At 49.2% G+C, this 24,323-nt stretch overlaps 11 protein-coding genes across 11 annotated transcripts; 9 read left to right on the top strand and 2 right to left on the bottom strand.

Moving 5' to 3' along the window:
- Nucleotides 1-404: 404 nt before the first annotated feature.
- J4E83_003448 (uncharacterized protein) lies at nucleotides 405-2,028 on the bottom strand (the record flags this gene model as incomplete). Its single annotated transcript, XM_049330385.1, has 3 exons — nucleotides 405-1,501; nucleotides 1,551-1,722; nucleotides 1,768-2,028. The coding sequence occupies 3 exons, from the start codon at nucleotides 2,026-2,028 to the stop codon at nucleotides 405-407; spliced, it is 1,530 nt and encodes a 509-aa protein (XP_049190881.1).
- Nucleotides 2,029-3,560: 1,532 nt separating this feature from the next.
- J4E83_003447 (uncharacterized protein) lies at nucleotides 3,561-4,211 on the top strand (the record flags this gene model as incomplete). Its single annotated transcript, XM_049330384.1, has 2 exons — nucleotides 3,561-3,817; nucleotides 3,869-4,211. The coding sequence occupies 2 exons, from the start codon at nucleotides 3,561-3,563 to the stop codon at nucleotides 4,209-4,211; spliced, it is 600 nt and encodes a 199-aa protein (XP_049190880.1).
- A 2,211-nt stretch (nucleotides 4,212-6,422) lies between these two features.
- On the top strand, nucleotides 6,423-8,210 carry J4E83_003446 (uncharacterized protein; the record flags this gene model as incomplete). Its single annotated transcript, XM_049330383.1, has 3 exons — nucleotides 6,423-6,591; nucleotides 6,644-6,732; nucleotides 6,783-8,210. 3 exons carry the CDS (start codon nucleotides 6,423-6,425, stop codon nucleotides 8,208-8,210), a joined length of 1,686 nt encoding a protein of 561 aa, XP_049190879.1.
- A 1,157-nt stretch (nucleotides 8,211-9,367) lies between these two features.
- J4E83_003445 (uncharacterized protein) lies at nucleotides 9,368-10,199 on the top strand (the record flags this gene model as incomplete). The annotated part of the gene is made up of 3 exons (XM_049330382.1): nucleotides 9,368-9,471; nucleotides 9,531-9,795; nucleotides 9,852-10,199. The coding sequence occupies 3 exons, from the start codon at nucleotides 9,368-9,370 to the stop codon at nucleotides 10,197-10,199; spliced, it is 717 nt and encodes a 238-aa protein (XP_049190878.1).
- A 1,247-nt stretch (nucleotides 10,200-11,446) lies between these two features.
- On the top strand, nucleotides 11,447-11,747 carry J4E83_003444 (uncharacterized protein; the record flags this gene model as incomplete). The annotated part of the gene is made up of 2 exons (XM_049330381.1): nucleotides 11,447-11,597; nucleotides 11,653-11,747. The coding sequence occupies 2 exons, from the start codon at nucleotides 11,447-11,449 to the stop codon at nucleotides 11,745-11,747; spliced, it is 246 nt and encodes an 81-aa protein (XP_049190877.1).
- A 580-nt stretch (nucleotides 11,748-12,327) lies between these two features.
- Nucleotides 12,328-12,980, bottom strand: J4E83_003443 (uncharacterized protein; the record flags this gene model as incomplete). The annotated part of the gene is made up of 3 exons (XM_049330380.1): nucleotides 12,328-12,638; nucleotides 12,719-12,781; nucleotides 12,845-12,980. 3 exons carry the CDS (start codon nucleotides 12,978-12,980, stop codon nucleotides 12,328-12,330), a joined length of 510 nt encoding a protein of 169 aa, XP_049190876.1.
- Nucleotides 12,981-13,155: 175 nt separating this feature from the next.
- Nucleotides 13,156-13,595, top strand: J4E83_003442 (uncharacterized protein; the record flags this gene model as incomplete). The annotated part of the gene is made up of 3 exons (XM_049330379.1): nucleotides 13,156-13,179; nucleotides 13,229-13,260; nucleotides 13,313-13,595. The coding sequence occupies 3 exons, from the start codon at nucleotides 13,156-13,158 to the stop codon at nucleotides 13,593-13,595; spliced, it is 339 nt and encodes a 112-aa protein (XP_049190875.1).
- A 1,071-nt stretch (nucleotides 13,596-14,666) lies between these two features.
- J4E83_003441 (uncharacterized protein) lies at nucleotides 14,667-15,533 on the top strand (the record flags this gene model as incomplete). The annotated part of the gene is made up of 1 exon (XM_049330378.1): nucleotides 14,667-15,533. The coding sequence occupies one exon, from the start codon at nucleotides 14,667-14,669 to the stop codon at nucleotides 15,531-15,533; it is 867 nt and encodes a 288-aa protein (XP_049190874.1).
- Nucleotides 15,534-15,927: 394 nt separating this feature from the next.
- J4E83_003440 (uncharacterized protein) lies at nucleotides 15,928-17,374 on the top strand (the record flags this gene model as incomplete). The annotated part of the gene is made up of 2 exons (XM_049330377.1): nucleotides 15,928-16,079; nucleotides 16,210-17,374. 2 exons carry the CDS (start codon nucleotides 15,928-15,930, stop codon nucleotides 17,372-17,374), a joined length of 1,317 nt encoding a protein of 438 aa, XP_049190873.1.
- A 736-nt stretch (nucleotides 17,375-18,110) lies between these two features.
- J4E83_003439 (uncharacterized protein) lies at nucleotides 18,111-19,208 on the top strand (the record flags this gene model as incomplete). The annotated part of the gene is made up of 1 exon (XM_049330376.1): nucleotides 18,111-19,208. The coding sequence occupies one exon, from the start codon at nucleotides 18,111-18,113 to the stop codon at nucleotides 19,206-19,208; it is 1,098 nt and encodes a 365-aa protein (XP_049190872.1).
- Nucleotides 19,209-19,803: 595 nt separating this feature from the next.
- J4E83_003438 (uncharacterized protein) lies at nucleotides 19,804-21,117 on the top strand (the record flags this gene model as incomplete). The annotated part of the gene is made up of 1 exon (XM_049330375.1): nucleotides 19,804-21,117. One exon carries the CDS (start codon nucleotides 19,804-19,806, stop codon nucleotides 21,115-21,117), a length of 1,314 nt encoding a protein of 437 aa, XP_049190871.1.
- Between the last annotated feature and the right edge of the window lie 3,206 nt (nucleotides 21,118-24,323).

Below are 24,323 nucleotides of genomic sequence, written 5' to 3'. Positions count from 1 at the left end.
AACCCCGGATTTGTTGGTTATTACTAAGTAGATGGCGAGAGGAAGATGACTCTACGGGATATTTCGATAGCTCAAGCTAAAAAAGCAGAGAAAGTTGCAATGTACAAAAGGATAGACAGATAGGTGAATAGCGCAGAGGCTTTGGCCGGGAACAAAGTTGAGTGGAAACAAGAAGTTTGTTATAGTTGTCTCGTTCCTGGTTTCCGGTGGTGAACTGCTTGTTTGTTTGTTTGCCGTCCCATTTTGTCCCAAACCCCCAAGTCCCCCCTGATGCCGCGCTCGGAAATGCAAGAAAACATGCTGATGCTGGAGAAGTGACGACGCTGACGGGGTACTGGTAAGGAAATATGACTTGATTGTACAGGTTAGACACGAAGTGGTTGATAACAGTGGCTTAGTGATGCTCATAGGGCGACATTGTCCCGTCCCCTATCCAAGATCTCTGAAGGAACAGCGCTGCGTGTGCTGAAGCGCACTTCCGTGCCTGGGTGTGCCTTGAAGATTGGGGCCGTCGTCTGGGTATCGTGTCTCTGGTGCTTGATGTCCCTTCCTACTAGACCGCTCTTGCTGCCATTGCGGCTTAGACCCGCAGCACTCGGTTGCCTGGTTATGCCGCTTGCGTTCTTGGGGACGGAGGACGGTAGGGCTGGCATCTCGGGAACCTCGTCTTCAGAGTATGTGGTAGACTGTGTCATGCGGAACTGTTGCTTGAGCTTTTGTTCCTCGACGCGGTTGGATTGCTGGTTCACCCAGGAGTCGACAGTGCGGAAACGAGGAACGGAAGATCGCGTGGTCATGAAGCTGTCACGGCCAAGAGGTTGAGTAGCAGTGTCGCGAGAGGGGTCGTGTGGGGTTTGCGGGGCTTGGGAGTTTGTCCAGCTGAATCTGCTGGCCATCCCACCACCGGCGGCTGCGGCTGCTGCGGATGCACCGCCGAAACCGGGTCGTTGAGAGATTGAAGGACGGTTCGACAAGAACTGACGGAATGATGGAGGAGGAGGTAGGTTTCTAGTCTGCTCCTGAGGTTCAGGGTATCGCAGCGACTCTTCGTCACCATCTAAAGATCTGGTGTTGCGAGTCGAGTTACTTTGCCGTCGCCCCTCTATGGGCAAAAGCGGCGATGAGGGTGTTGCACTGTCGTTTCGATGATGCGAGTTTGCACGCGACGGTGTGTCATCGTAGAAGCTCATGTTTCCATCCCGAGTCGGAGGCTGGTTGAAACTGTCACTTCGCTCGAGGTCTCGCAATCGTTTTTGCGAAGAGAGCGAACTAGATCGTACAGGTGCGAGTGTCGGTTGAGGCGCGCGGAAAGAGTCGTTCATGCCATACGCGTATCCATCATCGAACTGCTTCTTATCCTGGCCGTATCTTGAAGAGGGTGGAGGTGGGGGTCCGCGACGGAGCTGCTGCTTGCCTTGCTGAATTACGTCCTTGAATGTAAGACCTCGTTTCTTCATTGTGTACATGGCGAGAACGACCATGACAATGATGATAGTCGCACCTGGAGTATGTCAGTATACATTACAAGAAGTACCATGACTTGAACGTACCGATTGAACCAGCAGCAATGAGCAGGTGCTCGGTCGTTTGGGAGATGGGGCGGTCATGATGGGGTCTGGGCGGTGGCATGGCAATCACGATGGTCTCCGTGGGGTCACTCTCAGCCAAGGCAGGTGTCGTAGCCTCTGGCTCCAGACCACTGAGAGTCATTGTGACCAACATCTGCTCTTGTTAGTCAAGTCCATATTTTGGCGCGATGCTGCTTACTGCTGCACTTCCGGACGGTATCATAAGCGAAGGTGTTGTCATAGGCGTCATGGTCGGGTTCTCGGGGTAATCGTCGTCGTCAGAGTCGCTGTCGTAGTCTCCATCTGTAGGGCTTGGCTCCTGACGTCTTGCTCGTGATAGTCGGTTCAGCGTGGGCGTAGGCTCGTCTTCCACCAACTCAATCTCGTTCTCAACACCGTCTCTTTCCACTACAACATAATCCACCTTGTCGTAAACTCCACGGCGCCATGGAGCGGGCATTGCGTTCGGTATGCGATGGCGTCAAATAGGGAAAGCCCCTCTCAATCTTCCAGCGTCTCGATTTCTCCACCAGACATAATCCGCAAACTCGTCCAGCGATGTAAGGTCGTCGTGATCGAAGGTAGTGTTTGAGTCGAAAGCCTGTAGGACCGCGACCAGCGTAGTCGATAGGAAAGGGTGATGAGCGAATGTATGTAAGTGATTAGCAACAAGCCGGCCTGCGGAACGAAGGACAGAAGGGAAAGCAAAGTCAGCAAAGGTGCAACGAAAGGCTGGGCGAACGCTCAAGACGAGACACGTTCATGCGAATAGCGGGAGGGGTGGGATATGAGCGCGCATGAATGACACTAGCAGTGAGTCGCTGCTGGTCCCATGTCAGTTTGGGGAGACGCGAAGATGTGGATGCGCCGCTATGATCATTACGGAGTGTTTAGCAGCAATTTCGATGCCGGTCGTGATCCAAATGGCGAGATATCATAACCCTGAATGCGCTTAAATACCCTCAATGGGGTAAGATGTGCCATGATCGAGAACAAAATGCGCGTGCAAGGTTTGGGAGGCTGTCTTAAAGTCGTCTCAGGGCGCCATGGTCAGGTTTCAGCTCCCGTTTCCGGGGACGATCAAACGCCACAGGGGTTGAGTCGTGAGACCGACGACCGACGTACAGATATTGGATGTCGAAAGCCCAACGTGAGGTTTAGTAGAGCTTAATCCCTTTGATAATTCCCCGCATATTACAAGAGGCTCTGGGATTCGGCGAAATGCGCGATGTCGTACAGCCTGCATATGACGACGCCACACTTAGTCCGCGGACTGCAGAGCCTGCTGCGCCTCGGATGGCGTGGAATGCTCTTGGGCTCCACAATGTGCCTTTTCCGGTAGCGCGATGCGGTGGTGCTGGGGACCAGGCTCTCGCGAGAATCCGGCCGAGGCCAATTTCTTGGGTGGACAAGAGGCACACAGTGTTTCGCAAGAAGGTTTGGTGGGCTTGCGGAAGAGAGTGTTTCCTGAGGCTAGCCAAGGCTGCCTTGCCGCGATCGCTCTCTAGGATGGTCAGTACATCTCGATTGGAAACAATAATAGGCAAGTCGCATTACGTCAACATGCGCAGCGCTCGAATTGCGCACCGCTAGGAATTGCACGACGGATGATGCGGCGTTGAGTCGTGGGCGGTTCGCTCGCGCCGAACTGGCCGTGGCTGCCGGACGAGCTTGACCTCTGGGTGGCTGAGGCTGAGTGCAGCCCGAGTTCGCTGCGTGTGCGGTGCTCCGCCCCCAAAGACGCGATGAATTGTTCAGTCATCGGATCTGGTAGTCAGCAGATCTTGTTGGGTGCTGCGGCAGCAGGTGGCAGTAGATATAAGACTCTGATGTTCCTGTTGTGACGCTCTTGCCTCATTCACACATCAACCCGTACCCCGTATTCCGTACTCGCCCCCAATCTTACGTCAACCACCCCTCAATCGACCCCTCATCAGCGCAACACCAGCGTCTACTCACCTTTCCTGTCCTACGAACACACACACAAGCAACATGTCTGGCCCTTACGATCAATACAACCAGGGCTATCAGCAATACCCGCCCCAAGGCCAATACCCGCCCCAACAAGGCTATGGACAACAGGGTGGCTACCAGCAACAAGGCTACCCGCCGCAACAAGGCCAGGGCTACTATGACCAGCAACAGCAGGGCTACCAACAGCAAGGCTATAACCAGCAGTATGGTGCGCCTGCTCACGGCGGCTTCCAGCATGGCCAGCAAGTAGCGCCGTACGACCAGCAACAGCAAGGGTAAGAGAGTATGTTTACAATGTAGCCGTATGTGTACTAATTCGATCACAGATACGGCCAGCAACAACAATACCCTCCACAAGGCCAATACCCTGGTCAAGCACCATCAGGACAGTTCCCTCAGCAGGGCGCATACGCTGCAGACCAGTACCCACAGGGCCACAATGCGTACGGCCAGCCGCAGCAAGGACAGCAATACGGCGCCACAGACCCCAATATGCAGGCTGAAGGCGACCGAGGTCTCATGGGTGCTCTAGGTGGCGGTGCAGCTGGCTACTTCGGAGGCAACAAGATGGGCGGTCACGGCATTATTGGAGCCATAGCGGGCTCCATCCTTGGTTCAAAGCTCGAGGACAAGCACAAGAAGCCGAAGCACGGCAACGGCTACCACTAGAAGGGGAAAACAAGGACGAAGTCTTTGGGTTAATGCCTTTTGTTTTGGTTCCGCAATGGGTGGGTTGCTCTTTCACGGCGTTTTGGATGACCGTCACGACTTTGGGTATTGGGTATGAATGATCATCTCTAGAATGAACGGTAGTCACGAATCAATACGTTTCTAATAGACGCCACGATCTCTCCACTTGCACATTAAAGCGAAACAATCTTGGACGCTCCAGTGAACTTCATGTCTAGAACTGTGATCTTGTGGACGGGAAATTACATCGAGCGGGCGTTGAAACACGCCAACGTGCGAAACAACCTCACTCAGCCAGGCTGCATATTTGGGGCATTTTCCAACGGCCCGATAGACAAACAGTCCCAGCCGGCGTATATTGTTTGATGAACGCGCAACAATCTCGACATGGTGTATCGACTTCAGCCATTGTTCGGCAAATGTTTCCGATCTGCGCGTTCATCGTGAGATGGTGGTTGTAAACACGCAAGGCATAGAACATCTTGGCCTCTGTTCGGGATTGGAAACAGCGGAGATTTCGATGGGATCTGAGATGCTGGATGTCCGAATGTCCGAGGGGGTTTCAATGAAGGGTGGGATCGTGTCGTTCTTCAGCAGCATGATGGTCTTTGGGAAAACCTCGTGACTCGACACGCCTAGGAAGGTGCTATGGGTTATCAACTTCCAAGGTTGGTAGCGACTGCCACTTGACCACGTGCCTTCTATTAACGATAGTCGGATCTTCTGACGTATTGCTTGAGCATATACCTCCGTTTTGTGGTGGACAGTATCGGTTGGTGCATCCTACTCCCATTGCACGCGATCAGCCTCTAGCTTGTGCCATACGAAAGTCCTAAGCATGTAGGACAATTTTTGCGTGGGTAAAATATACTGCCATGCGACTCCCACACTTAGCACGGCGTCCCCGAAACCACCTAGGCTGATGCGAGCTATCGGAAGGCTCGAAGAGGTATACGAGTCCGGGAAAAATCGAGGCTGGCGAAGTCGGCTGGCGCGATGCCTTCAGCGCGCAAGAGGCATGTACAAGCGCATGACCATGCAAGTTGTTGCCAACAGTAGTGGGATTGGCAAGCCGAAGCTCACAGCTGAGCCTTGAGGCAGGGGAGCTGGCGGTTGAGGTATGTTATAAGCAGCCCGACGGTTTACTCGATGTCATCGAGTAAACTGGACATGGCGGCCACTCAGCAGCCGGGGCGGCGCCCCGTTATACCCCACATTGCCTTTATCTCCCTACCGCAGAACCGCTATCCCTTCCCTGCCATAGCACCCCAGCTAACCATCCCAAGCGAACGCAGAGACGCAACCTCGAACCATCATGGCGTCGGATGCTGCAAGATAGAGAGTTTCTCCGGGCCCAGGGACGTGGTGACATGTTTCTATCGAGTCAAAGAGTAGCGAAATTTCTGTCTGCAGGGCTCCTATCGCGGAGATAGCTGTGCAGACGTGCATGGTCCCCAAGACATCTGTACACACCCTGGACGGGCACGCGATACCATTGTTACGATGGCGCTGCGTCATCCGCGGAAATCCACCCACTCGTCTTGCCATCCTTCACACGCCCAGAACCCAAACTCTGCAAAGTCTGCATCTTCATCCTCGGAGACAATGCAGGGTGCAGATGCGCATCACACGGGGCTGGTCGTCGGGACTTTTCGTGGCGCAATTGCAGCGAGCATCTTGGTGGAGCTCACCGCGTGGGCTATCGCAACTCGAAGATAAGGCTACCGGAACGGGCCTACCAGTCAACCACCACAACCATGAAGCGTTCCGATGCGGAGGCACTTTAGCACCTAGGCGTGGAGTGGACCCAGGGTAGATCTTGAGGTGCGCGAAGTCGTTCCTGATATTTAAGATGGGGCGTGCCCCAGATGGGAGCCTCAGCATCGTCAACATTCGCTCATGCAGTAGTGCGCCTATATAAATACCTCTTTCATAATTCACAACTACTCTCAGACGCCACCCATCGTGGATCCTGAACGTCAGCCACTCCTCCACCAACAATCCTCACCAAGACTAGGCGTACCAAGGCCTTCACTCGCTTCTGCCAGCACCCCACGTCATCCGAGCGGGGATCTTGAATCCTACCAAGCAGCGGCTTCGAGCAGCCGAAGCGAAAGCTTCATAAGGCCTGTTGCAACCTCGACTCTTCACCATTCCAGCGACGAAGGTTTCTTCTCCTATAGCCTGATCATGGAGAAAGTCAAGAACTCAAAGGTCGCATACTGGGCCGACAAGCTCGCCGTGGAGAGCGAACCCAACCTCACCACTGCGCAGCTTATGCTCTTCAACCACGATTTGAAGCCTGTCGAGCCGGAGCGTCGTCAATGGGGCGCTTGGAATTTCGTGGGCTTTTGGGTCGGTACGTCGAACATTTTCCCAAGCAACGACAGACTTAGGCTAATACTGTGCAGCCGACTCGTTCAACATCAACACCTGGATGATCTCGTCCGCAAACATTGTTGACGGTCTTTCATGGTGGCAATCTTGGATATGTGTCTGGGTATGGAAATCGATATTAACTAGACCGACATTGGCTGACTTGACTGATAGCTTGGCTACTCCATCGCTGCCTGCTTTGTCTGCATGACTGGCCGTATCGGCGCAACATACCACATCTCCTTCCCCGTTGTCAACCGTTCATCTTTCGGTATCTGGGGAGCATTATGGCCCGTTTTCAACCGTGCAGCCATGGCCAGTATCTGGTACGGTGTACAAGCATGGATTGGCGGTACTTGTGTTCGCCTCATGATTCGCGCCATCTGGAACAACTGGCGAGACTCTGAGGGTCCCGGTACAGGTGGCATCACCAACGGCATCCCCAGCTCCGGCACGACCACCGTCGCCTTTGTGTCCTTTTTCCTCTTCTGGGCTGGATCGCTACCCTTCATCTACCCGCCAGTACACAAGATCCGCCACCTGTTTACCGTAAAGGCCTATGTCGTTCCGACTGCTGGCGTTGCCTTCTTCATCTGGGCCGTCGTTCGTGCGAAGGGATTGGGACCGATTGTTCACCAACAAGGTACACTCAGCGGATCTGCGCTTGGCTGGATGATGGTCCGCGGAATCATGAGTGCCATTGCGAACTTCGCCACCTTGATCGTCAACGACCCTGATTTCGCCCGTTTTGCGAAGAAGCCATCGAACGCCTTCCTTCCGCAACTGCTTACTATCCCCATTGGATTTGCCATCACCTCGTTCATTGGTATCATCGTCTCATCTTCATCCACTGTGATCTTCGGCGAGGCTATCTGGGATCCTTTGAAGTTGCTGGAGTCTTTCCTGGATGAGGGTGGCTCAGCGCAACGTTTCGGTGTCTTCTGCATCGCCGCAGCCTTCGCGCTCGCCCAACTCGGAACCAACATCGCAGCGAACTCCATCAGTGCCGGAACTGATATGACAGCACTTGCACCCCGATGGATTAGTATCAGACGTGGTGGATACATCTGTGCGCTCGTCGGCCTCGTCATGTGCCCATGGAACCTCCTCTCCGACACCAACAATTTCACAACCTACCTCTCTGCCTACTCCGTCTTCCTTTCCTCCATTGCGGGTGTCATGATCTGCGACTACTACATCGTCCGAAAAGGTTACCTTCAGATCAAGGACCTATACTCTGGAAAGAAGACTGGTCCTTACTACTACACCCTTGGATTCCACTGGCGCGGCTACGCAGCGTACATTGCCGGTATCCTCATCAACGTCGTCGGGTTCGCAGGAGCTATCGGTCGCGACGTACCCATTGGTGCGAAGCGCATCTATGACCTCAACTTCTTTGCTGGTTTTCTGGTCGCAAGCATTACGTATTGGGCGCTGTGCAAGATCAGCCCTATCCCAGCGACTAGTGACGTCTGGATGGAAGTTGGCGACGAGATCACAGACATCAGTGTCGCATACACCGATAGCGATGCTGATCGTTACGATGAAGAAATCATGCACGGCGGAGACGGAAAGGGGGTTGAAGCGTCGAAGAACTTTTAGATCATCTGTTGTTAGTACGCTGGAGGCGCTTATGTTTTTTTCCTTGCAAAATTTGGACAGGGTGAGAGATACCAGACCACGCCTTGGGTCACAGTCGTTTTCGCAATGAATTTCCACTTTATGATCTTGCTCTTTGCACTCTCTGTGTCATGTGGAGTTGATGAAACTCGCGGAGTGCTAAGAAAGGCCCGGTGGCACTCAGCTAGCGTGTCGGCTAGCGCCTCCGCCTGGTGCTTGTGCTGACACCTCCAGTGCTCTTTCGCGACTTCCATCACTTTTATCATCGCTTTCATGAGGTCATCGGGGGTCTTTGCTTCGTGTTCAACTGTCGGCAGGTCCCATTCAAGCCACAACTGTTACGAAGTGCACCCAGACGCATCCTGCGCGTGGCATTCACACCTCAGACAGGTATCGGTCGTTAGCACGATTGCGCAGCCAACATGAACCTCGCCTTCTAAGGTGACTAGGAAGATGCTCTTCATCTTACAGTGTGAGGCTCATCCAGCCAAAGATACTCACAAATCAAGCCAATACTTCATTGTATGACTACCGGTTAAGTGTTTAGATCATTCGTCGCTGCACTCGTTCGCATCGAGCACCTGAAACGACACCCCCATTAAAACTTCTTCCCACTGCTATTGACGCCTCTTCCGCCTCTTCCGCCTCACATGTGCCTTTCTTCTGCATATTCCAGAATATCATCGCTTACACGACAACACATGCGCCATTCACCTTGTGCCTCGTCACGCCGCACATCCCAACCTTCGCGTGCAGATTAAACATCCGGGGTACCGCTCGCGGCCCCATCATTCTCCCGATCTGGCTCGGGACCCAAGAGCCGACATGGAGGCTCGCTCGCTAGCGAAGCATGTATAGTGTTGTGCAGCCAATGGTGTTTAACCGGTCCGGGCACAGCATCTTTGTATATTACGTGGATATTGAGGTAGTACTATCGCGTTTATGTGAAGTGGGCGCGACAAGGCTTGTCAGAAAGAGGTGAGTGGTGGGCTGTAGTAATGTGATCATGGTGGATATTGGAGAGTAGTGGTGGGCGTTGAGGTCGGGCGATGCTGCAACGACGCGAGTATATAAAGCTGGGGTGCAGACGGGATGAATATCACATCACACCTCGAAGTACACATTTGTTCGCCTTCAATATGCTGTTCTCAAACGTCCTCTTACCCACAGCGCTCCTCGCAGCCCAAGCCGCAGCCCACGGCGCTGTCACCAGCTATGTCATCGACGGAGTGACCTACCCCGGGTAAGCCATCCCTCAACTTCAGCAGTACCATCAAGACAATTACCTGACTCCCACCTCAGATACGAAGGCTTCTCGCCCTCCTCCTCACCCAAGACCATTCAACGCCAATGGCCTGACTACAACCCCACCATGAGCGTCAACGACAAGAAGGTTATGTGCAACGGCGGCACCTCAGCCGATCTCTCCGCCAAGGTAGCAGCCGGCGGGAAGATCCGCGCAAACTGGAAGCAATGGACCCACGAGCAAGGCCCCGTCATGGTGTGGATGTATAAGTGCTCTGGCGACTTTAAGAGCTGTGACGGTTCTGGAAAGAAGTGGTTCAAGGTACACATCTTATCGAGTCTGATATTCACAAGTCTCTTACTAACGACGCTGGCTAGATCGACCAAGAAGGCATGACCGCACCTCCCCTCTCGGGCCGCAGCTGGGGCACCGCCAAGGTCCTCAAGAACTTGTACTGGGAATCCAAGGTCCCCGCGTCCCTCGCACCGGGCAACTACCTCGTTCGCCACGAGCTTCTTGCTCTTCACCAGGCCAACTCACCTCAGTTCTATGCTGAATGCGCACAAATCGAAGTCACGGGTTCCGGCAGTGCTTCGCCGAGTGGTGACTTCCTTGCGAACATTCCCGGATACGCGGCGCAGAGTGACCCAGGAATCATGGTTGATACATATGGTAGCAAGGCCACTACGTATACTTGCCCTGGGCCCAATGTGTGGACTGGATAGGTTGTTGATAGAGCGTGTGGTAAGGAAGGGAAATGTGGACGATGGAGGATTAATTCCGACTGGTGGTTTGGTATGTACATAGCTATAAGTCTTCAATACACACTATATCCAACACCAACATCTCAGTCCTCTCTACAAACCCCCTTGTTCTCTCACGGGCCGACCCATCGCTCGCCCATCTCCTTCCTCTCCTTGATAACCTTCCCCACCTCCATCGCAATCGACTTAAACAAGCCCTTAGCCATTTTACTATGTTCGCCAGCTTGTCCCTCGACCAACACCTTGTTCTCGTGCACCAGGAGCATTGAATACTGATTATGACCCCGCAGAGAGGTCAACACGTCGATCTTTGCATAGTCCTGCAGCGAAAGACTGGAAGGGAAGCGATTGTTTACGGCGAGGAAAGATAGGTTGTCTGACTTTCGTGTTAGCGGGATATGAGTCGGAATGGGGCGGGAAATTGCGCACTTATGCTCTCTTTCAGCCACTCATCAACGTCGTCCTCGTCATCTTCGTCATCATCATCGTCGTCGTAGATGAAAAAATAACGTGAGAATGCCGATTTGAGTTCGACTGCGACTTGCGATTGTGTGAAAGTGGGCTTCGGGCGGGAATCTATCACTCCCAGTAGTACTCTCAATTCTGACACCAAGGACCTTGGAGATGATGGTCGATTGGGATCTGTAGTTGGGCCTGTAGTGAGGGCGCTATCGCCGGGTGTTATGGCTTTGCCGTTCGTCATGTTGAAGTTTTGATGAGATTTCGTGGTCAGCTTTGTGCCTTGGGAACGTATGCGGCGGTGTGATCTGTAGGTCTTTAGCTGGTCATCGCGGTGTTGGTGCGGGTGTGCGTATCTATATGTTTTTTTCATAAAGGTTAGAAGCGTGGTGTGACTGAGATACGTGAACCTTGGAACACTGGGAAGAAGTTTGTAGAGTTTCCATGCTTCTCATTCGAGACCATATCATTGTTCATGGGTCGTATGAATTGCGGAAGGTCTGGTTGGCTCGTAGTCTCTGACCCGTGGAAGACATAACCTGGCTACTCTCGCTTCGTAAACATCTCTCCCAAGGTTCGCATAGCGACAGCCAGATATCAAGCGCTCGATGCTATATATAAGCGAAGTGGAAATTCACCATCAGCCCTCGCTTTTTCGAACACAATAAGCCTCCTGGTGTATCAACCTACAACATCAAGCCATGCTTTTAACTACGATATGCGTCTTATGCATGCTCCCTCCCACGACCATGCTGGGATACGTCGCCCTCGCCATGGGTATTGGAAAAGAAGAGAAACCCTCGGAATCCATGAAAAGCCCATTGAAGTCGCCATCTGCTTCAACCGAGTCAGCGGAGGAAGTCGCAGAGCGCGAAGATACTAGACTATGGCATGCCAACGGTACGTTGGATCCAGATTCACTTTAATGAGAGCGCACCCAATTAACAGGATACAGATCGCAAGTATCTGTCGCTACAAGACATCTTCATTAGATTCAACGAGCTCTTGCTTCGGGTCTCCAAGTCCGATGTTAGCTTGACCAGTGAGTAACTCCCTCCTGAGTATGACCCGCTCATTCATTTCCCTCGCTTTTCGCTCGATCGGCCGTATTCAAATATTCTGTATGTTTACTGACCCCTTGAGTAGCAAATATGGCCTGGCTGTATAAGCAAGGCTACTTCCCTCAGCTGGACATCAGATCAGACGTGTATTTTCGTTTGCGGAAGATGGGTAGTCGCCCTGCGCGCGACAGCACATAAGTCATGTATCTTGTCGTTGATGATAAGATTATACTTGAGGGCAGGGGTATAGGGAAGGAGGAAGCCTTTCGTGATCTGTATTTGGAGGTTTCGGAGATGGTGACTGAAGCTGTGGACAGGATTGGGGAGTCGGAAACAGCATGGGAAGAGGAGGATCGTTTGGCGTAGAAATGTACGAAATTCCTGGGATGTCAGTGCAATCCTGTTTGCTGTCAATGCTCTGTAGTCTCTCTCTCGCAGGTATGGCGATTTCGATAGCTGATACGCGCAGAAGGAGATTTTGACTGAAGTCTCGCATTTCATGTTGAAGTATGCGCCTAGGTGCCTGAATCCCATGCATCCATCCTTCCCCCGAACTCCTTCCCGCACGTCTACTCTTCAGTAAACTCGGCGTACTCCTCCTTGGTCATGGTCTTGCCGCTTGGCTCTCCAGACACGGTGATCTTGGCGATCCACGCCTCGCCCTCGGGGTCCTTGTTGACATTGCCTGGAGTCTGCTCCAGCGCTGAGTTGACTTCAGCGACGGTACCAGAGATAGGTGTGAGGATGTCTGAGGCAGACTTGACGGACTCGACGGCGCCAATGGCATCGCCTTCGCTAACATCCATTTCGATCTGGGGAAGCTCGATGTAGACGACGTCGCCGAGGGCCTTAGCCGCGTATTCGGAGATACCTAGGGTGCCTGCGCGGTGTGTCAGTCACAGAGCGCTTGGACAGTAAGGGCGTATGGGGATGTGGGGATGTGGGGGAGGGTGCGCATACATGTCTTGCCGTCTGCAGACATCTCAATCCACTCATGGTCCTCGGTGTACTTCTTCTCCTTCACTACCCTCAGTCAGCACCCATGCTCGCCTCTCAATTGCTTCTCAGAGCTTCAGATGTGCGTACGTGCGGCAGATACCGAGAATAACCGTGGCTTCTGAGTCGCCTGCTGCCACCTCTGGCAGACGAATGGTGATGGCCTCTTCGCGGCGGCGGAGGTGAATTGGCGCGCAGCGCGTGCGATTGAAGTCCGGGCAGCCATTGTAGCAGATTGTGTGTGGGTTGTGAAGCTTCAAGTTGCGGGCGCTGGAAAGGTGATAACACGCGCCAAGACATTGGTGGAGCTCCTCCGCGATTACGGAAAGGTTGGCCGCATTCGAACACTTTTCGCGACGGAAGGCACGACGGCAGCAACACCACGGCGCAAACGAGGCAAGATGCTGTACGAGATGATCGGAGTGGTATGAGGAGCGTCGCATTGATCAACAGAGTACATGCTGACAAGTGCAGGTACGGCCCGGCCGCCTCTCTGAAGTTAAAGAGTAAATTCGCCCTCCAACACCCCCAGCCAAACGCTGACCCGATATGTTCCAGAATCGCCAAAACCGCCGGAAAGATTGTCCTCGATCAACAAGGCGTAGTCCGCGGCGTCTCCAACTGGGGCACCTTCCTCCTACCCAAGCCAGCGAAGAAGCTGCAAACCACACACCACTACGGCCACCACTTCATCATGCGCTTCGATGCGAGCGCCCGCGCACAGCACGCTTTACGGCGAACCATGAGCTTGGACCCTCGGTTGATAAGATACAGCGTCGTCAAGATGGGCACCAAGTTTGAGGAGATCAAGGACGTGCCAGGAACAGCCAACTTCAGGTGATGGCATCATGAGCGGGTGTACAGAAGAGACGGATGGATTACAATGACGGAATGTATCATATGGTGTACATCGGTCTCGATCCTTATACAGGCTGCATTTTCATGGCGTTTGGGTTATCTACGATACACTAGAGACGTCATGCCGGTTGAGGTGTGTTGGCACGCGAATCAATTGTTCAACCGACACTGTCTCGGTCAATCTTCGTGCTTTTTGCACTTGCACGCATTGCCACAGAGACAACGCAGTGCTCTAGGCATCGGTGTTGTTTGGCACAGCGATGTCGCTAGTCTCACTTCGTTCAGCGCAGCTCATGGTTGAGCGCTCTCGCTACCGCTTCCTCTTGGCGACATGTGTGGGGTCCATGGCTCGCTCCTTCGTTAGTTGTCCATCATCACTCACCCATTTCATCAGAACACTCAACCTATCCCGCAACCCGTCACCACTTACAACATTGCCATGCTGGGGTTTTTCGATCTGCCTCGAGAGTTACGGGATGAGATTTATACCTACTATGCCGCCCAGGATGGCGGCTATCTCTATAATCAGCGCACGCGCAGGCTACGCACAGCCAACGGCGACCCGATCAATCTCGCATTCATGCAAACCTGCAGTCAAGTAGCCCACGAGTTAAGACCCGTCATCTTTGAAAAGAATACCGTCACTTTTCGGACGGGCTGGGTCGACCGTGAGACGAGCGATAGAGCCGCGTCCTTTGCAATCGCTCTCAAATGGATTCATATAAAGACCGCCTACCAACTCTACAAGGTTCGTAAAGCCATCACCGAAGATATGATTGAGCATGCCGGAGTCGACTTTCCCCAATGTCTCTCGCTGCTTCACCGCCTTCGCGGAGGTCATGAAACGATTGCACCGACCCCCCTGCAAATGGTGGTTGACTGGAGACTTTGGCGTCATCCACCTTCCACTCATCGTGGATTCGTCAAGTTCATGCTGTCCCGGGGAAAGGGGACAAGAAGGTGGTGGGAGTTTTGGAAAGATGACGAAGTCCTTGGGCAGCGGCCTGAACAGCCAAATGTAGCATCACTGCTCGCTGGGACCCCTGACCCTTGGATGATACCCAACCCAGCAGAAATCGCCTCGCTGAAAGAACAATGCATCTCCTGGAGTTCATCAAAGAGTGATAGCCCCATATATGAGGACGGTCCCATTAAGCGCTACTTCTCCGCAGCTGCGCTTGCCATACAATTTCTCAACGGTCTAGACCCGAGCGTTCTATCCGCTGTTCGCAAGATTGTACTCGATGAAGCCCACGCCAGCATAGCATATTCGGAGTGCCATGGCCTGGGTCTGGTCAGCATTTTGCAACAGTATCCCCGCATCAGTATTCGTCGCCAAGTGGATACAAAGACTATGGCCATCACGAGTAAGATCGGTCAGCCCTATTTCGAGCAACTCGTAGATCAATACCACGATGGTCAAGTCTGGGACATCGACGGAGAGATAGAACGAGTGCGCGTATCTCAGGCCTTCATGCGGTGGTTTGAGGAAGCCGTGGCTCTTTCATCGAGATTGTCTCCCGATCGCTTGTCTTTGATCTTCCACTCCAGAAACACTGCAAGCACGCTCGCTCTCCTTGAGCAAATGCTCGAAGATGCCAGGTGGCAAAGAACACTCGAATCGCTCGCTCCACGTCCCATAAGCCCGCTTAGCCTCCTGGACAGTTGCTGTTTCTTTTCTGAATCGTTCACACGCGTTATGCGAGGGATACAACAAGGCGAGGGAAATGTTCGTTTCGACATAGGCGACTTGAGCGTCTGTGATAGCAACACGGCAATCCCAGTCGACCGGGAAAGCACGCCGGCGCGAGTAGGAGAGAATTGGATGGCACATTTCCAGGGCACGTATGTCGAGCCGTCGCCGTACGCCGGCCGCAAGGACCTGCTGCAGGAGTACATGGAGGACGAGGTGCAGGACTGACCATTGCACATCACCTGCCAGTTCACTGGCTACTTGGGCTTACCCGGACAGCTGTACGGGACGTGTATATATCACTGCTACCTTTACCTGGGTACCTTGCTACCCACCGAGACGACTCTCTTACCAAGAGTACAACCACTACGCTAGCGCCAGACTAGAGCAGTATATCTAGCACGGCAACTACTGTACTCCTCTTCCAACTTTCTCTTCATCCTCATTTCCCCGACTTGTTCACTGAGGCGATCTTAAAGCGGGGATATCACCATGAAGCGCGCAAAAGCAAGTATACAGACTACAAAGGTACCACAGCGGCCTTAATCTCTTATAAGAAGCTAACGTCAGCATCTCGCAGGCTAGAAGCACCAAAGATTTATCGTCGATACCGTCTGCTACAATGCCGCTCTTAGATTTCCCACCGGAAGTGTTTGAGAATGTCGCCCACGAGCTGGTTTCTATCGCTGGTGTCGGCAAAGCCTGGAAGCTCCGTGGGGTCTGTCGTGAGTACAACGGTGGTGAGGTCTCATATTCCGAGCGCAAGTTGACCGAGTAAAGGCACATTCAAGGCAGCTATAACGTTCGACATCTTCGCAAAACAGTCCATCGAAGCCTTCCGTCCTTGGCGTTCACTACACACGATCTTTTCTCGGAATCTTGGTCTCTATCTCTACTACCGCAGCAAGGATCCTCTGGAGGCCCAGCCTTATCTACCCGACAGAATCAATGACATGGTCGATTACCTTGCAGAAGAGCTAGAAATCACCAAGAAGAGTGAGAAAGAAGTATTAAGGCGGGATCTCTGCGATAAACTAGGTCACCCCACCTCGGCTAGCACGGTCTTTTGTGCTCTGATTGATGAACATGCATACTACGGGGATTTCCTCTCTCACATACCATTTGGAGAAATGGACAAGCTTATAGCTGCGTCAAGCCTTGGACATCATGATCTTGTTGGAACTGTGATGAAATCACTCAGCAACTACGACCCTCATCCTGTTTTCGGAAGTCCACTTGAGCGAGCGAGCACAGATCGACAGATTCCCGTTCTCAAAGCTATGCTACATCATCTTGGCACTGCTCTGAAGGACCCAAAACAAACGGAAGAAGTGCAAGAGCTTCTGAAGGCACATCCGTTTCGTTGGCGGTATAAGAAGAAGAACGGATTTCGTCTCATGGAGGTGATATTTCGTGTTCTCGAACGTTCCGACTTGGAGATACTTACCATTCTTGTTACCTGGTATAAAGAAGAAGGGCTCACTTTCTCAAAGGCTATGTACAACCTTTTGCTCGAGCAAGCCATCCGCGAGTCGACTCTGATCGTCTTTCAGTACGTGTTGGACACAGCATACACATCATGCGATAGGAACCGGTCCGCAGCCCGCATCACCTTCGCTCAGTACTCTATCGCATGTACGCATGGACGTGAGGACATCGTCGAGTTGTTCTTCGATAGAGGCTACATCGATCCCTTGCAGACGAAAACAACAGCTTCTGCTATGATTGAGGGCGTTCGCTCGGACTGTATCGAGATCGTCGAGTTACTTTTGAAAGCTGGAGCCAGCGTGAACACTAAGTCGAAGTTCAACCGTCAAGACATGCTTCCGATTGAACTCGCGATATTCAAGAAGAATCCGATCATAACTCAGCGTCTGATCGATGCAGGCGCACGTCTGCCCAACATGAAGGGCTGGCCAATGCATGAGGCTACGTACGAGGTGCTGCGACAAGCAAAGATCAGCCAAGATGGAGGCAAACATGTCCTAAAGTATAAGCGCTTCAAGAGAATGAGCGAGGAAGATATCGAGAAATATCAGGCGCAGCACAAGGTTGGAGCCATCATCTAGCCCATACGATTGGACGACCATACTAGATCATTTGCGATGACGGCGGGCAGCTCCCTTTGGACACGTTCTTTTACTATTTTACTTATGGGATCTGCGGGCGCTGGGGTTCGTACTGTACCTATCTTAGAAGTCATTATTTTCTGCTCAAAATCATGGCTGCCTGGTACCTATGACGGCCTATTTCGTCATCAAAGTCGCGCTCGCCTCGAATTGCAGTTGCCAGGGCTATACATAAGTCGAGGTGATCGACGGTTGCGACTACCTTTACCTCTGCCTGGACCAGGAAAGCTTGGCACACAGGCCCTTTCCCTATTGAGGCAACCCACTCTGCTTCCTTCCTTTCTCCACCGCACTGTGTCGCGACTGCAACGACTGAAACCCCTACGTAAACAATCCCCGTCGGCTTGATTGCGATATGTACTAACATCAGCCAGATTCGAGAAGTGACGAGCTTGGAGTAACGACTTCAGTCACTGCGATGGACTTGCTCGACTTTCCGCCTGAGATCTTCAGGCACATAATTCACTGCCTCGTCAGTGATACTGGTGTGCTAGGCGCCTGGAAACTGCGAAGCGTGTGTCGTAAGACTCTCACTCCTGTAGTCGCGCAGATGCTCAGGGCTGATCATTCTATAGGGACCTTCGATCAGGACATCAGTGAAAACATTCTAGCCGTACAACCTAGACAGGCGTTTCGCGGCTACTACGCCTGGTCCCTACTCGCCCACAAAGACAACATGAAGCACTACCTCGCATATCACGTCAAGAGTCCACGCGATGTCTTACCGGAGCTTCCCGCCAAGATACAGAAAATGGTGGAGTATGTCACCAAGGAGCTCACCGCAACAGACAATCTCGACGGCCGTAACATTCTCCTGGAGGTTTGTGCAGGCGTTGCGCAGACATGTCCGTTTCTTCAAACCTTTCTCTGGCGGAATAGCTCAACCTCGCCAGGGAGCGAGCAAAGATACAAAAAACGGCGCCAAGCACTGAGCCAGGATATCACCTATCATGATCAGCTCATCGCGGCGATAAGTGTAGGTGCTTACGACGTAGTCGCAAAACTTCTACCCCAAGCTCCTACCTCACTCTCGCGGGATGTGTTTGAAGAGCCAACGCTAGCTGCTGTTCTACAAGATGATCACAAGATGATCACTGTTATGATGACAGTTCTGGACCAACAAAAGTCCAAGAGGTTCAAAAGGTCTCAGGTAATGAATTCCGGTTCTCCATACAGTATGCTTGGCTCCATGCAACCAGCTATCGCGGATGACAACGTCGACATGGTAAAGCTCCTGCTTGGCTACATTCGTCGCTACCTGACTCTTCCCGACAAAACCTATTATCGTCAGTGGATTGATCGTGCTATTCTCTCACGAAGCAACAACGTCCTCAGAACTCTTCTCCAAGCCGCACCCGACACCAAGCCCTTCAAGATCAACACTACTATCTTCGAACGGGGCGTCAAGACCGGAGACTCAGCTATCGTTACCACTCTCATCAACTACGGAAGCATTCAGCTAGACTCTAGTAGCGCCCAGATGTCAGCCCTGGCGGCTTCCATAAGAGCTGGCGGTGTTGCGGTAATTCGCGCAGTCGTCGAAGCTGGTGCAGACATTGATCTGGTTATAACGACCCATCGCCTGAAGCATTGCGATGCCATTACACCACTTGAGTACGCCATTTACCTGAACAACTTTGACGCCGTGTGCTACTTGATCAAATGTGGAGCCAGCGTTCCTGCTACCTATACTTGGCACCTCTCAAAAAAGATGCAAGTCATCATCCGGAATGCGCAAGCCTCTCAGGAGAAAACGACCAAGCAGAAGCAGTAGAGAGCCCTTGCTGTCTTAAGATCTCTGGTACATCCGTGGGGGAATACACGGCTACTGGGAGATTGCAGCATGGAAAGCAGGGAACCTTGTCACGGGGCAGGCTATGCGAGTACACACGGTGCAAGCGTATCTAGTTGGTAATGCTTCAAGTAGCGAGAGCCATACACCCACCATTATCGCTGGAGGCCTAGCACATAATTACCCCGAGAGCTATTTCATTGCATTTCTACCACGGTACGGACCATTGTTCCCATATCCTGACACCCGACATGCAGAATAGAAGGATACATTGTCTTGGAAGCAGTTTACTTGTTAAGATCTGACACGATGTATGCAGCAAACCCTACCTATGTGGCACGAATTCGAGCCACTTCTCGTGATGGTGGCAGTGAATGTGATCAAACTCTTCAGCGCTTGGGCCTACCCTAGGCGGGTCGAAGGCCTTTCACACGAACACCTTAATATGGCACTAGCGCGCTGTTTAGCGTATTTGACAAAGTAACCCCCAGCCACTAGCTCCTCCACATATAACTCTCCATCTTCCAACGACCCAGTCGCCGTATACGACATCAACCGAGCGCAAGAACAACTCAACATGGCGCAACTTCTGGATCTACCCACGGAGATATTCCAAAACATTATCCACTCGCTCAACTCTGATAGCCCCAGGGCCACTTGGAAACTTCGAAGCGTTTGTCACACTTTCGCTGGCGAAATCAAGCATGACCTGCTCAGCAATCAGCCCAAGCATATCGTTGGATTGATCCCGGGAGTCATCACTGCCAACATCACAACGTATATACTTGCCCATCTGAACAAGCCCGCCGATGTCGACAACCGGCTACTCAATACGATCCACCGAATGATTGGCTATTTGGTTTCGGAACTCTCAGTCCCGAAAGGACAGCGGAAGGAGACTGAGACCCGCATGGTTGAAGGTCTTGTCCGAGTCACTGGTCCTGACGAAGTAATGTATATGATGATGAATTGGAGGCGTTCCTACCGCCACCCAGCCATTCAGTTGAGGAACAATCCAGAAAACGGCGCGGACATGCACCACTGGGAGAAGATCGTAGCGGCTATGTCGACTCAGGCGATTGACTTGGTTCGCCCTCTGCTAGCGCAAATGCCTCCCGCGATTTGGTCTCCTTACACGACCTTCGGCGAAGGCCCTCTGGTGATGGCTGTGACTTCGAAACACGACGAGCTTTTCGATGCAGTCTTACACCACCTGAATAACCTCAAGAAGTCGGTCAAACGTGATACTCTAGGTTCTTACGACTACAACTTTGCAGAAGCGATTTGCTCCGCTATCCGGGCTGGCAACACACGCTTCGTGGATGAGCTTGTCAAGTTCCGCCAGACAATCTTTCGCAGGGTTGAGAAGCGCACGTACAACGGGTGGCTCGAGATGGGCATCGAGCACGGAAACACAGACATAGTAGAGTCTATCCTACGCCTGAATCCATCAGGCAGCCTGGTCAATAATCGCCTCTTCACAATTGCATGTCGTACTGGTAATGTTGACATGGTCAACTTGCTTCTGGACGACGAAGAATTGGACATCAACGACGGAACCCTTTTCACCAACTTCCTCTGTTGCGCCATCAAGGCCAGCGACATCCCGGTCGTCGCCGCGGTCCTGGATGCAGGTGCAGACGTCAATGGCGCCTTTCCTAGGTACCAGCGGTCCACAGAGACGGTTTCGCCGATGGAAGTTGCTCTCAACCGAAACAGCAAGGAGTTACTGGAATTGCTCATGAGCAGGGGAGCCACAATGCCGCCTCGGGCGCGCTGGCCCAAGACCAAGATGCTATACACCATGATCCGCGAGGTCGCGATCGCGAACGGGGCAACAGACATTCCCGCATACAGTATTTCACTGAGGCGAGGTCTCGATGAGATTTGATGGAGCTGTTCATGAGATGCTAGCGGTAGATCTGTTGTGAGGTGGGTGGTATGGGACGCAGCTCAGAGACGATCGAATGGGAAGTTTGCTGGTCTCGTAATGTTATCGTGCGATGGATGGCGTGTAACAAGATGAAATTGATGCGAAAATTATCCACAATATTGACGAAGCTAATGCCGCTGTGTCCTAAACGCCTGTACCAAAGGGTTTGTCGCATACGTCGCGTGTAAAATTCAGTGGATGCGCATCTCATACAGGCAGAGATGTGAAGGATGAGTACCGCATGGCGTCGTTGCTGCTTGTGGTGTGCGCGTGGCGGAGCCGCGAAATGGAGGAGGTGCGATGCGTCGAGAAGGCCCGGGGCGATGTGCCTCGGTAGTTCATCGAATCATACGATACATTAACCCCTGCAGTAGCGAGCGGCAGGAAGCTGCCGGTTGTAACCTTAGCAGAGATTAGTTTAGCTAACCTCTAGATTTAACTTAGCTAACTCTTAATTTATTACGTAAAAGTAACTTAACCTTTACTTAAATTAGCGTATAGCTACTAGTATACTAGTAATTTAAGCTACTAATTAAAGCTTATATACTTAGTAACTATACTCTCTTACTACTATTTACTACTATACTATACCTTTAAGTAGTACTAGTAGTATATATACTACTATTAAGATTTTTCTTAGTAATATTTTAAAGTATTTAATAATATTAGAATCTAATAATCTAAATTCTAATTATAATATAAAGTAGCTAACTCTAGATCTAATCTAGTTAGATCTAGCTAAATAAAAATATAAAGTAATAATAAAGAGCGTGCGTAAAATAGAAAAACTTAAAGACTAAGTTTATCTAAATAGTACTTAGTTATATTTAGAACTAATAGTAGTATAAAAATTTATTAAGATTTACTAAGTACTTCTACTACGTCTAGCTAGTCTACTCTACTTTTAGACTATACGCTATACTTATATTTTTTTAAGATATATCTTAGTTAATATTCTTTAGAATAATAAAACTAAAATAGTTACTATAGTCTAAGAAATAATTTACTACTTAGCTAATATTAACTTTAGAACTAGAAAACTACTACGTAGATATAAGTTAGGTAAGATAAGAAGTTTTATATATACTTAGTTAACTTTTAACTAACGTAATATAGTTTACTATAAATAATACTAGTATACTTATAAAGTATCTTAAATAAACCTATAGTAAAGTAGTAAGTTAGATTATACTTAGTTTTATCTAAGCCTACTAATATATAATAGTATTATTATACTAGATATTTCTTTATAAATTAAGTAAAGAAATAGATAAGTAAAAGCTACTATAAAATAATTAATAGTATAAATACTAAGAATTTAACTTAGATTAATTATAGCTAACTTAAATAAATTACTTCTAGAATATACTTAACTATATAAAGACTATAGAAAAATATATTAAAGCTAAGAATATAGTTAAGGTCTAGTATAAGTTAGACTAAACTAAGCCTTAACTACCTAACTATAAAACTCTAGAAAAGCCTAGCTTTAGCGACGCTCTACTTCTACTATTTTTTTATAATAAGTAGCTAGCTAAGTAGCTAGCTACTTAAAAGATATATAGAAGATCTATCTTAGTTTAATTATAACTAACTTTTATAGGCCTAAGAAGTAAATAAGTAGATAGTATATATTATAGAGAAATTACTAGAGCTCTTTATATATAAGAATAGTATAAGTATAAATAGAATTAACTTAGTCTATACCTATTCTAATATAATATAAAAAGTCTTAGCTAGTAAAGTCTATATCTAGGCTAGTCTAAAGAAGAGTTACTAGTTCTACTAGTTCTACTATAAGGCTAATAATTGTAGTAGGTTAAGTGTATACTAAGATTAGACTTAGCTAACTCTTATAGCTTATCTAGCTATTCTTTAGAATAATAAGCTATATTATTATATTTCTATTAAGTTTACTAAAGTATCTTTAGCTATCTATAAGAATATAATAATTACTCTATATATATTAATATAATAATACTTAGTAGAGTCTAAACTAATAAAAGAGTAGTAATAATAAGAAGAAAGCTAAGAAGGTAAACTAGAATAATAAAAAGCGTAAAAATAAGAAGAAGAATAAGAAGAAAAATAAAAAGAAATAAAAGCGTTATACTAGTAATATTTAACTTAGTTAAGTCTAACTAAGTATAGTTAGTTTTAAATAGTTTCTTAGATATAGAGATAATATATTATCTTCTTATTTAGGTTTAGAGCTATAGGCATTTATATCTATAGAGAGTTTAGTCTTAGATAAATCTTTATTTTATAGATATAAAGTTATAGAAGTTATAGATTTATATACTAGCTAGCGCTTAGGTAGATATATAAGAAACTACCTATCTAGTTTTCTATTACTTTAACTATCTACTTTTCTTATTTCTTTAGGTAGCCTAACGTACACTTATAATAATTTAACTAAGTTAAATCTAATTAATACTATAGTAATAACGCTAATAGCTAAGATTATTAAGTCTAATAGTAACTAGTAGAATAAAGACGTCTACGTTAATGCGTCTAAGTCTATACTAACTATACTAACCTAAAAAGATAAAAGTTTATAGCTAGCTATATACTATAATAGTCTAGATAGAACTAAGTTATAACTAGATATATCTTCTTTAATTAGCTATAGCGTGTTAAATAATATAGTCTAGAATATTAAAGTATTAAGCTTAATAGAATAGTTTATATTATTATAGTTAGATACTACTAAGTTCTATCTAAATAATCTTACTCTTTAGTAGTATCTCTCTTAGAACTTCTTTTAGAACTTCTAAACTATATTCTTTACACTACTTATACTTATCTAACTAAATTCTACTTAGATTAATTCTAACTAACTTAGTAAATCTATATTATTTATTTCTAGTAGAGCGTCTACTAATCTAATTATAATTAAGAGAAGTCTATTAAGTTCTAGTTCTAATTTCTCTAATAAAGATAAGAAAGTACTATAGCTAGATACTTTTTAGTCTAAACTAAAGCTTTAAGAAGTAGAAAAGAGCTTAAAATAATAGGCTTATTAGTATAATAGTAGCTAGGTACTAACTTAGTTATATTCTATAGTATAAGATAGTAATAATAAAGCTATATTAGTAAATTCTAACTATAAAGACACTAAGTTACTTTCTAGACTAAAAGAGTAGAATACTAAATATAAGCGT

The sequence above is a fragment of the Alternaria metachromatica genome, assembly GCF_023757995.1.
Source record: "Alternaria metachromatica strain BMP 0045 chromosome Unknown scaffold_5, whole genome shotgun sequence".
NCBI lineage: Eukaryota > Fungi > Ascomycota > Dothideomycetes > Pleosporales > Pleosporaceae > Alternaria > Alternaria metachromatica.
The sequence above is the reverse complement of the archived record's forward strand: the minus strand, read 5'-3'. Positions and strand labels throughout refer to the sequence as shown.